Source organism: Brassica rapa, chromosome A09, assembly GCF_000309985.2.
Source record: "Brassica rapa cultivar Chiifu-401-42 chromosome A09, CAAS_Brap_v3.01, whole genome shotgun sequence".
Lineage (NCBI taxonomy): Eukaryota > Viridiplantae > Streptophyta > Magnoliopsida > Brassicales > Brassicaceae > Brassica > Brassica rapa.
In genome coordinates, this window is record NC_024803.2 from 6,824,473 (window position 1) to 6,837,109 (window position 12,637).

The following is a 12,637-nucleotide window of genomic DNA, read 5'->3' on the forward strand; positions in this document are numbered from 1 at the left end:
TTTCTTATGTTCCACTTGGATTTTCGTAGGCACGAGCTGGAATCAGGGAGGTTCACTTCCTTCCATTCAACCCTGTTGACAAGAGAACTGCTTTGACTTACATTGATTCGGATGGTAACTGGCACAGAGTAAGCAAAGGTGCTCCTGAGCAGGTAATGAATCTTCAACTTTCCTCTGCAAATGTTAGTTTCTTCCTTCATTCGGTCTACTAATTCGATTTTCCCACAGATCCTCGACCTAGCCAATGCCAGGCCTGACCTTAGGAAGAAGGTTTTCGGTTGTATGGACAAGTACGCTGAGCGCGGTCTTAGGTCACTGGCAGTTGCTCGTCAGGTACTTATTTACCAGCGATCTTATGTTTTCAGACTTCTTTTGGCATGGAAACAAATGTTCAGCTGTTTGTTCTTATTCCTTTTTAGGTGGTCCCCGAGAAAACAAAAGAAAGTCCAGGTGCACCATGGGAATTTGTTGGCTTGTTGCCTCTTTTTGACCCTCCAAGACACGACAGTGCTGAAACCATTCGTAGGGCTTTGAATCTTGGTGTTAACGTTAAGATGATCACCGGTAACTATACTTATTCGTCATCTTATATTTCTTGAAATCCATGGCTATTTAGATGTTTTCCCCTGACATGCGCTTTAACTACGTTGCAAGGTGACCAACTTGCTATCGGTAAGGAAACCGGTCGCAGGCTTGGAATGGGAACCAACATGTATCCGTCTGCCGCTCTTCTCGGTACTGACAAGGACTCGAACATTGCGTCCATTCCTGTTGAGGAGTTGATCGAGAAGGCTGATGGGTTTGCTGGCGTCTTTCCAGGTTATAACTTGCTTTCGATTTTAAACCTCATCATACGTTTGTTTAAAAAGTCTTGTTATATTGATCCAAGCTTCTTATGTTTCTTATTGCAGAACACAAATACGAGATTGTGAAAAAGCTGCAAGAGAGGAAACACATTGTTGGAATGACTGGTGATGGTGTCAACGATGCTCCTGCTTTGAAGAAAGCTGACATTGGTATTGCGGTGGCCGATGCAACAGATGCTGCTCGTGGTGCTTCAGATATTGTTCTCACCGAACCTGGATTGAGTGTTATCATCAGTGCAGTGCTCACTAGTAGAGCTATCTTCCAGAGAATGAAGAACTATACCGTGAGCATTCTCTTAGTTATATTCTTATATTATACCCACTACTTCTGTTTCTTGGTAGAAACTAATTACTCCTTTTTCCTTCTTGTGACAGATTTATGCAGTCTCAATCACAATCCGTATTGTCGTAAGTAGACACCCTATTTATCTATCTCTTGTGTAGCATGTTTTTTCTTTTATACTGATCATGTTACAATTTGCAGTTTGGTTTCATGCTTATTGCTCTGATATGGGAATTTGACTTCTCAGCTTTCATGGTTCTGATTATTGCCATCCTTAATGACGGTGAGCAAATGGCTTTAGTTTACTATATAGCCTCCTAATACTTTATATGCAGGATCTTATGTATATGTTTCTATCTTGTAGGTACTATCATGACAATTTCAAAGGACAGAGTTAAGCCATCTCCTACACCTGATAGCTGGAAGCTCAGAGAAATTTTCGCCACTGGAATTGTGTTGGGAGGTTACCAAGCTGTTATGAGTGTGATTTTCTTCTGGGCCATTCACAAGACTGACTTTTTCTCGGTAATCATCATCACCATCTCTCTTTTGTTTCTTTATTGGTAAAGGCGCTTCAGCTACTAATATAGATAAATATTGCCTATGAAACTAAACTTCACTCTTTGATTTGCAGGACAAATTTGGTGTGAGGTCAATCAGGGACAACAACGATGAGCTAATGGGTGCTGTGTACCTACAAGTTAGTATCATCAGTCAAGCGCTTATCTTCGTCACGAGGTCAAGGAGCTGGTCGTTCGTTGAACGTCCTGGGGCGCTTCTGATGATTGCCTTCGTCATTGCACAGCTTGTAAGAACAATCAAACACTCATCTTTTCAGGAATTTTATCTGGTACACTTTGAAGAAAAGAAATCCATTGAATGAATTCATCTGACTCTTCTTCCCAAACGCAGGTTGCGACTTTGATTGCAGTGTATGCGGACTGGACATTTGCAAAGGTGAAGGGTATCGGTTGGGGATGGGCTGGTGTGATTTGGATTTACAGTATTGTAACATACTTCCCGCAAGACCTTTTGAAGTTTGCCATTCGATACATTTTGAGTGGAAAGGCTTGGACCAGCATGTTTGACAACAGGGTACACACAAATAACTCTCTCTCTCTCTTTCATCGCTTTTTACATCCTGATGGTAAATCTTATGCTAATTGCTTCTGCTGTTACTTTTAAACAGACTGCTTTCACGACCAAGAAAGATTACGGTATTGGAGAAAGAGAAGCTCAATGGGCACAAGCTCAGAGGACACTGCACGGTCTGCAGCCAAAAGAAGAAGTTAACATCTTCCCAGAGAAAGGAGGCTACAGAGAGCTGTCTGAGATTGCTGAGCAAGCCAAGAGAAGAGCCGAGATAGCTAGGTAAGTACTTTGATTAATCGATCTCCATGGAAGAAACTGGAGTTTGCTTGATTCTAATTAGTGAATGCTTTTGTTGTGACAGGCTTAGGGAGCTTCACACACTGAAGGGACACGTGGAATCAGTCGCAAAGCTAAAGGGCTTGGACATTGATACAGCAGGACATCACTACACCGTGTAGTTATAGTTGCAGTTGCACAACACAGACTGTACCAAAACCAACCCATCATGACTCGTCTTTTTTTTGTCTTCTTCACAAGTCCCTCTTTTTAAGATCGTAGTAGAGGGAAGAGACCTCTTTGTGTATTGTCATAACTCTTCCAAATAACTCTTTTCATTCTTAGTCATTGTTCTTAAACTTTTACGTCGAGCTTTGCAAAATTTGCCTTTGAAGAAACAAGGCTCTCTCGCCTTGGTGTTTTGGCACTTTGGCTACACCTTTTTTCTAATGGCCTAATGTGAGCTTATTAATTGTTACTACTTTCTCCGTTTCTCTTATATATTTGATCTTCATACCTAATATTTGAACAATGTTATTTAATTTAATCCTATAATAAAAACATTGATCCTGTATATATTTGCTTGTGTACAAAGATCAAAGACGTCTATCATGTGAGAAGTGAGATACATTGAGATCGTAGTGGGGTTTAGGAAAATTCAAGAGTGACTCAATACACGTGCAAAGATATTGATGATGACTTCAAATCATACCACTTGCTCTTTGTAATCTGATAGGAACCTCCATTGTGTCATTATTTCTCGAATGTATTTCACTTTCTCTAAGCCTTGGAGTGTCATTTGTATTCTTTAATTAATTATAACAAGAAAATAATATAATATAGTCATCAATAAGTGGAAGTATTCCAGACAAATTCTTATACTGTGTCAATTATTATGATGTATATAAATATGAAACAAAAATTATTATATAGTTCACAAATGAAAAGGAAGTTAAAATCTCAATGTATACAGAAATATCCAGAGTAGGTGTTCGGATACCCATTCGGGTTTGGTTCGGATCTATTCGAGTTTTGGGTTTTCGGTGTCAAAGATTTCAGTCCCATTTGGATATTTCTAAATTTCAGTATGGGTTCGGTCCGGATCGGATTCGAATAACCCATTTAAATGATTTTTAAAATTTTAAATTCATTATATACTTTAAATTTTTCAAAATCTATAAATAAAATACTATATTACATATAAATAACATATGTCAAAATACCTAAACTTAACATATATGGTTTGGTTTGAATATTTTGATGGAGAATCAATAGATATTTAAAATATTTTTGGTGTTTTGAATATATTTGAGCTATTTTAGATATTTATATATATTTTTAAGTATTTTAGACAACTTAAAAGTATCTTTTATATTTTGGATGTTTTTAATATACATTAATCAATATATATATATATATATATATATATATATTTAGATATATAAATCTATTAAGAATTCATTCGGGTATCCGAAATACTTCGGTTCGGGTCGGGTTCGGTTTCGGTTCTCTGAATACAAAAATTTTGAACTCGTTCGGATATTTAATCAATTTCTGTTCGGGTTCGGTACTACTTTTTCGGTTCGGGTTCGGTTCGGTTCTTCGGATTCGGTTTTTCTCCCCAGCTGTAGAAATATCGAAAAGTCAGTCGCTGTTACATAATCAATTTTTTGTTTATTTTGTATCTCTAAGATATAAACTACAATAAAGTTATATAAACTTTCTTGAGGAAATGGAAAGAAGACAAAACAAAGGATTTGGGTTACACATGCGTTTTTTTGGATATATCACAAACAACAACTTTCACATCAACAATGTGTAAACATATGATGATATGAACAAATAAACATATAACTTCTCATTGACCACACTTTCACACTTTATTCACTTATTCAACTTAGTTACATCATATAGTTAAGCATAATAATATGTATATCCCAAGCGAGCTTCTAAATTTCATTTTTATCAAAACTGAACTTTCAATATGTCAAAAAGGAGATGTAAACTAAAACCCCACTATAATAAGAAGAAAAAAAAGTTATATGTTCTTTCCTTGAGAAACAAATTTAAGGGCAAAAAAAAATTATCTTTAAAAAACGTATGTAAAATTTTGAAATACAAAATGTTATCCGTAATCATAAGTTGAATAAGAGAAAACACCATTATAATCATATGTTCATTTTCTTTGGAGTTGAGCTATTATCTAACTTTCTTTGTTTAACGTAAAGGACATGCATATGAAACATTTAATTATATAATAATCAAGAAATGTTATCTTGAACAAGTGATTTTAGAACAATCATCTGCAACTCAAGACATACAATGTAGCTTCCGACCTCACTCAATATCTCCTCCATATTCATCTCTTCTCCTCCTGGCACAAGCTTTTGCAATTCCTTCAGTTTCTTCTTTATCTCTGCTCCTTCTTTTCCGTCTTGTTTACAGCTAGATGTTTCTAGAATCTTGGAAGAGTAACTAGGATCTTCATGAGGGGAAGATAATAGCTTGTGTTGCAAGAAACGGCTCCACGCGAATTCTTGAGCAGACAAAGCCAAAGCCATGTCTACTTCATGTTTCACGGTTTGCTCGAAACTTTTGCTGTTGATTTGCGAAGAGGGTTTGTTCATGTTGATCTTCTTGAGAGCTGGAACCAAGTGACTCACGTATCTTTTCGCAAAGACTGCCTTCGGGTTCTTCTTTTCTTGGACAGAAAAAACTCGTTTTCTCTTGTTCATAATTTGCCTCTCCATATGAGCATTTGTTTGCTTCATAGGAAGTCTGCAAAAGAAATACCTATATATATAGCAATCTCAGAATATGGAGAGAGCAAGAGAGAGGGAGAGATCCTACGATTGTGTATAATGATATGGTTTGATGTTATGCAGTAACGGGTATGTATATAGGTAAAGCTCATGTGATGTTCAACACAATCACACTTTATGAAGTTAATTCTTTAAATATAAATGACTTAATATCTGTAAGAATGATACGACTAAGTAAAATAAATATATAAAAGAAAATTTCAATAAGATTTAATTTATGTCGGCAAGTAATCTAGTTACGAGTGCTATTCTCATATGATTTGTGAAACCTATGAGTTAAATCATGTTATGAATTAGACGCCTTTGTTCTTTAGACACTATTGTAAAAGTTTTAACAGAAAACATTATTTAGGTTAATAACCAAGTTTGGACACAATATACAAAGATGTTTTAGTAACTTAATTTTTGTGACCAATTTTACTATACCTTTAAGACAATCTCTTAAGTAGTTCAAGGATGGTAATCAAAATTAATAATAAGATTACAATTGTATTTACTAAAGAGAAGGTAATTAGGTTAAACTAACAACAATAATAATCGGTTTAGGATCTTATAAATTAACTGAGAGATGATTCAGTTAGAGGATGAAAAGAAAAGAAAGTTAATAATGGGCGAAGGAAGAAAAACACACACATGGAGTCACATGGAAGAGCTCTAAATTTGGATGCATCATACCTACCCTAAAAGAGAGGTGGCTTGAATTCCCTCTTTACCATGTGACTCCATTGCCAGAATATGAAGACATCAACACTCAAAACCCCACCTCCTATTAATACATTCACATGTCCCTCTTTCTCTCTCTTTCTGTACAAACACACACATCCACACATACTTGTATAGTTGTATGTTGTCTGAGTCTTTGAATGTATGTGTGCATGTGTTTGTGTGTCCTTGATTTTACCATTTGTTCTCTCTTTGTCCCTTCCCTCTAGTTTAATTACTCCCCTTGATAATTCTTTTTGGCTTGTACTTGTGAAGAGGACCTTGGAATTATCAATTTCACTACCCACATCTTTTCAATTTCTTGCAGTTTAAAAGACAAGAACGACGATTTAACTTAGTTCAAATTACTGAATACTGGTTTTACAAATTATGCTGATAGATACAATTTTTGTTTTGTTTGGCAATACACATGGTTCATCAGATTCGGGAGGGTCATGGGATTGTACACGTTAGGGTTAAACATATTTCTCAATTTTCTAGTTTTGGATACGATGCAGTTAATACTTAATACTCAATACCTAGATTTCTTGGAAAAGGTGTAACTCTATCCGTACATTCTTCTAAGCAATTACGCACATTCAAATATGATTTGTAACCAATATAATAGGATATAATAAAAGTTCAACACTGTTTTATTGGTTTGAATGATGAGAAATCGACCGACGCTGTCAGAAAATCTGTGATAGTAAATGGCATGTTATGATTTGCTGATTTTATACTCGTTTCACAATTTATTACGGGAAAATATTTTTGAATAGAATTTTTTTGGAAAAGGGGACCCAAAAGATATGGTTTTGGGTTATAGAGGAGCATGTGGACTGAAATACAAGTGCATTGTTTTTTTTTTTTGAACACCCAAGTGCATTGTTTGTATTCTTAATTTGGATGCATTTCCACTAATGCCACCACGTGCAGAACACTTTACAACTTTGATTCCCACCTTCATTTATTTCATCTGTGTAACATATTATTCATAATTTGTAAAAAACATATGTATTTGAGATTTTGTTTTTGAAAAAGTAGTCTAATCATGATATGTTTATGGATAACTTGTTCTGATAAAGTGTAACCTTCTCATAGTTATTAATCACAAATTGATGTAGGAAACTGTTACATTCAACTTGTTGGACCGCTTCTATTTACAATTCTTTTTAACAACTTTTAAGTAGTTTCTAAAAGCTTATCCTTTTCTATCCATTAGAAATTCCACCTTATTTTAGAGTACCAGTTAATCATTGGTGTTTGCAACAGATGTGGAAGCTTGGTGCAAGAACCAACAAAATCGTAAGATATCATTCACCATAGAAATTATGGAGAAGCCTCCGCCCCTCCGGTCAGAAGATTAATGCAGAGAAATTTTCTATTACCTTGTCCAAGAAAGCCCCGAGCTGTGAAAGATGATTTGCAAATCAAAAAAGAAGGGGGAGGGGGAAGTAGTTACGCTTTGGAAGAGAAAAAGGATATTTTTGCATCAATAGCTGATATGATAAAGAAAAAGTGTAGGGGTTTGTCAAAGAAGTTCTTATCCTCAGCCGATAAGATCGTAATGCTGACAGATGCACCGTTGTGTTCGGATTTTGAGAGTAGCACAGTAATAGATTTAATTGAAGGCTGGATAGACCTGAAACCGCGCTCATGTTTACCACCATTTGGGATTATTGCAGGACAACTTGCCCCATGGATCTTATGGTCCTTATGGATTGCACGCAACAACCTGGTCTTCGAATATAAAATCTTCACTTCGGAAGATGCTCTGTTGAAAGCCATTTTAGCGGCAACAAAATGGAAAAATGGCCAACACAAATACACCTCAGAGTACCAAAGAAAAAACTATGAAATTTTTGGTTAATAATTAAAAAAAATTGATTAAAAACCCAAGTGAATCCTTGGCGATAATGGTGCCTTAACATGATGGGAACTAGTCTAAATTGGTAAAATCATGTTTAAGACTCCATGTCCTTAAGAGATTGGATGGGCTAAGCTACATGAAATACATACCACTACGTCAAGATAACATGAGTTTGATTTTGAACTGGCGCTTATACGTAGTCATTATATGCTTAACTTACTTAACACACTCATCTGGCCACGCTTCTATGTCTATTGGGCTTTACATGGTAACTTCTAAAAGAATAATATGAACAAAGTGGAAAAAATGAACAGAAACAAAATAGTAGGAATTAATGTTTGTTTCTTATGGTTTAAAAATATTTTTTTTTATGAATAGAGTCAAATTTAAGGAATGAATTCTTTTTTTACTATTTCTACTCATTCTTTTTTTTGGTCAAATCTATTTCTACTCATTCTTTACGTTACCATTTAGACACAAAGATTGAATGCACCTAATTTTCTATAAAAAATAGTATATTAAGATAAGTAATATTTTTTAATAAATTCTTAGCTATTTGTGTATTTTTATTCGTATAAATCTCCTATATCTTCATCTATTTTTCGTGTTTTTCATAATTTTGATATTGTGGATGTTTTCGATCTCCCAAACATTTATCATCTACCACATGATTGTTTTTTCTCTGATCACATTAGCTTTTCTCTGGCTGTCCATAAAGATACAAAGAATTGCCTAATCAATGGAATATTCTTAAAAAACAATTATCGTAGTTGTTTGATGATCTCGTTCAACTATACGTGTCTTGGTTCATGTATAATCAACACTTGGTCGCCTGGTGAAATCGTACATGAACCACCATTAGCTGAGCAGGACGTATGGGAAAATATGTCTTCTCGAATGTTATATATATTGGCTCAACATTTCTGAGATTGGTTACATGATTTACAAGAAGATGATGAGTTTCTCGATTCTGTTTCCATGGAGTTTCCTGTACTGAACTGTACGACCTCCACAGCGTACGTCTAGTTCAAATGCCGTAACAGCTTCATCCTATAACAGCGTACGTCTAGTTCAAATGCCGTAACAGCTTCATCCTATAGCACTAAAATCTCTTTCATATGATTTTTAATCCTTTTTTTAATGAATGTAAGATTGTATTAGATCCAACAACGTGTTTATAACTGAGTGTTACATTTTGTTTAGAGTTTTCAAGCTCTCAGACTTTTGAACTTAGAAAGAAAATTTTCCTTTAGCTTCTTATGCTGTGTATTCGAGCCATCGTAGCAAGCTTCCTGATGATTCTTCTCTCCTCTTCCTACTTATTGATAGAAGACGGTCCTCCTCACATCGATCAATCCTCTTTAACAGTGTGTCCACAGATATTTGATTTTCTCCATGCCTTCTCTGGTTACTGCTCTTGCCAGGTATGATACATAGTAGTTATGAAAGCATATCTAGCTTTGTCTTATCAATATGTCACACAAAAGCTTGATCAATTCCTCCTAGTCTCGCGTGAACTGCCTTCCCAGCAAGGCACTGACCAGTTTTACTGTGTATAGCTCTTGTGCTTTGTCTCTGTATTTGAGAATCTTTCTCCACATCCAAAAACCCCTGTTTGCACTATCCTTAACAGTCTTGTTAGCTTCGGGTTTATTATGGACTTCCAAATTAAAATCAATTGGTAGTGAGTAGATTGGCCCTAACCCTTTATATAGTAGTAGATTAATTCTTATATTTATGATGTGGGATGTTTCTCATCAATACCCTCCCTCACGCTCAGACATCTAGGTCTGAAGCGTGGAAAATGTGGGAATAACATCCACAGAGGGCCCAACATCGGTATAGTAGTAAATTAGGTCAAAGGATCTTATCGCTCTGATACCATGTTAGATTCGGGTTTATTATGGGCTTCCAACTTAAAACCAATTGGTAGTGAGTGGATTGGCCCTAACCCTTTATATAGTAATAGATTAATTCTTATATTTCCGATGTGGGATGTTTCTCATCAATAAGTCCATAATTTTTCCTTCAAGTGGGTTTGTGTAATCTATTTTACCCCCAAAGTGTTTGGGAACACAAGATTCTCCATATCTGCTTAAAGCAGCTGACTTGAACCTGGTCCTGGAAAGAGAAAAGCCGAACAAAGCCTATTCAGCTCTTTGATGCATTCGTTTGGCAATCTGTATGCTTTGATCCAGAAGTTAATAGTGCTAAGGATTATCGAGTTAACCAAGCCTCCCCGCGGAGGATAAGAATCTTGTTATCCATGATCTGAATTTTGTTCGAATTCTTTCCACCAAAGGCTGATAATCATGTGCAGTGCTGTCATTCTCTTGGTGAGAAGGGGAAGTCTGAGGTAATTGACTGGAAGATCTCTGGTAGCAAATGGGAAAGACGATGTTATCTCTGTCTGGGTGGCCTGATTTATTCCTGCAAGGTATTGAGTTGATTTCTCTATATTTATGTGGAGACCAGATATCTCTTCAAATGTGTTAAAATGTCAATAACCTCTTCCACCGAGCTTTTCTTTCTTTCCACAAAAATCATGAGATAAATCTTCTTGCACTTTGGGGATATCCAATTCTTTTCTCTAGAGCTGCTTTATCTATCAGCTTCGATACGACATTCATGCAGATGAAAAATAGGTAAGGAGACATGGAGCATCCCTCCTCTCTCAGACTCTCACTTCTGAAATAACCCGGCTAGCTTACTATTCACTTAGACATAGAAGGAGGCTCTTGTTATACATAGACGAATCCAGTGTATGAAACTCTGCGGACAGTTTAGAGAAGAAGACAGGATATTCAGAAGAAAAATCCATTGTACATAATTGAAAGCCTTTGCAATGTCTATTTTCATAGCTCCTCGTGGTGACAATAAACTCCTTATGATAATATTTAATAACTTCAGTGGATAACAACACATTTTCCATCAAAAGGCGCGTTTGAAAGCCGTTTGATTCTGTGAAATAAACTGCGGACTTATTTAAGCCTAGATATTTGTATTAATCTTTGAAATTACTTTATATTGCAAACGGAGATTAGTCGGAAGTCTTTCATCTCGACTTGATTGTCCTTCTTCGGTATGAGAGCTAGAATCGTTCAAACCCTTAGGAAGAAATCCTTTTACACAATAAAAAGATTTCACTGCTGCGACTATATCCTTCCATAGTACTGCCCATGATACTTTGAACAATTCACTGGTGTATCCATCTGACCTTGGTGACTTATCGTTTGGCATGGTGAACAGGGTTCTCTCAATCTCTGTTTCTGTTACTTCTTCAATAAGATGTGCTTTTTCAAACTCAGAGAACCGGAAGACAAGGATCTCCTGAAGGTATTCAACTGGCATACCTTTTTATTCTTGAGGATTCTTTGTGAGGAACTCATGGAAGAACCTTTCAGCTTCAACTTTAATATCCTCCTGATCCTTTAGCATCTCTTCATAACCGTTCTTTATTTCTCTGATTTTCTCGAATCATGTTATGGATCTTCCTCGCCTGGATAGTTTTGTATAAAAATAGGATGTTCCTATCCCCCACGTCAAGCCAATGCAATTTGGCTTGCTGTTTTAATCTTCGTACAAAGAGAAATGTAATAAAAAGAAGTTCACCAGACAGAATCTTTACCAAGCTAAACCAGTATTATGGTACAGAGCAACTGTTCTTAACGTGCATATCTGTCCAATTTGCAATTTTTCTTCTTTTAAATATTTTACTTGCACAAACTAAACCATTTTTATCAAAGATAGACACACGGTTGCCTTAGGGCATCTGCATTAGTGAAACTTAGGAGGGGTTCACCAATTTAATTATTTATTATTATTTTCTTTTTTCGTTTGATTTCTTAAAAAAAAAACAGTAAAAAGTCAAACCAATCGCGAGCCGCCACGCGTCGTGGGGCCCACGAAATAGTTGTGAACCTGTCTCTTACGCGTGAACCTGCAAGACCTTGAATTCACCTTTTTTGTTTTGGGAAGCCTGTGAACCTGAGTTTAAAACCCTCAATGCGGATGGCCTTAGTCATCAGTGGAGAAAAAGGAGATTTTTTGTCTGTTCTTGCCGGTGATTTTTGTAGCACAGGGGCCGAAAAATCTCTTCTAATAATTTCTTCTTCTTCTTTGTTTCTAGCATTATGGTTTCATTTCGATTGTTTTTATTAATTTTTGGGGATATTTTTTTCATTTCTACCGATTTGTAATCGGAGACATATTCAATTTACTCTAATCTTTGTTGTAATGGTTATAGCAGGTTGATTGACGGGTTTTAGAAAAAACTTTTTTAAAAGAACCTTTTCAGGAACAGATCTAACCAAAGAAAAAGATTTATCTTTATCTGTAGTGGTAAAGGGGTTATAGGTGTAACTTCCACCACTTAGATTCAACTCACGGTAGGATGGACTATTTACAATGCTTTGGTTCCCGGCAAATAGGTAAAAACACCTTTTTTATTTAGCAAAAAAAAGATTTATCTTTATCTGGAGAATTTTTATGGTGTATGTTATGAATGACTGCAGCCCGTTAATCCGTTATGATGTGGAAAAATAATTCCATTGTTAAAAACCGCGGAATAAGATCATTCTATTCTTCTAATAAATGTATTGGTAAAATCCAAAACATATACGATGTAGCTTAACACCCGCGCAATTGCGCGGGATGAATGTTATATATAAAACTAATTTTTATCTATTATTTATTTTTATTTATTTACGTATTATGTATATAATTA

General features: G+C 35.7%; 2 protein-coding genes across 2 annotated transcripts in view; one reads left to right on the top strand and one right to left on the bottom strand.

The window, feature by feature from the left end:
- Window positions 1-2,998, top strand: part of LOC103837929 (ATPase 1, plasma membrane-type) — a 5,805-nt gene extending 2,807 nt beyond the window's left edge. The window contains exons 5-16 of the mRNA XM_009114320.3: window positions 30-152; window positions 229-333; window positions 420-564; window positions 655-819; window positions 912-1,150; window positions 1,242-1,274; window positions 1,351-1,432; window positions 1,514-1,674; window positions 1,784-1,957; window positions 2,062-2,244; window positions 2,339-2,520; window positions 2,603-2,998. Coding sequence (XP_009112568.1) covers window positions 30-152; window positions 229-333; window positions 420-564; window positions 655-819; window positions 912-1,150; window positions 1,242-1,274; window positions 1,351-1,432; window positions 1,514-1,674; window positions 1,784-1,957; window positions 2,062-2,244; window positions 2,339-2,520; window positions 2,603-2,699 — 1,689 coding nt within the window. The 3' untranslated portion in view covers window positions 2,700-2,998. The remainder of the gene's footprint in view (window positions 1-29; window positions 153-228; window positions 334-419; window positions 565-654; window positions 820-911; window positions 1,151-1,241; window positions 1,275-1,350; window positions 1,433-1,513; window positions 1,675-1,783; window positions 1,958-2,061; window positions 2,245-2,338; window positions 2,521-2,602) is intronic.
- LOC103837931 (transcription factor bHLH146) lies at window positions 2,758-12,637 on the bottom strand. Its single transcript, XM_033281042.1, has one exon. It carries the CDS (start codon window positions 5,286-5,288, stop codon window positions 4,779-4,781), a length of 510 nt encoding a protein of 169 aa, XP_033136933.1. The 5' UTR covers window positions 5,289-12,637; the 3' UTR covers window positions 2,758-4,778.

Coding starts and splice junctions, on each gene's coding strand:
- LOC103837931 (XM_033281042.1), bottom strand. CDS start 5,288: ATGAAGCAAACAAATGCTCATATGGAGAGGCAAATTATGAACAAGAGA.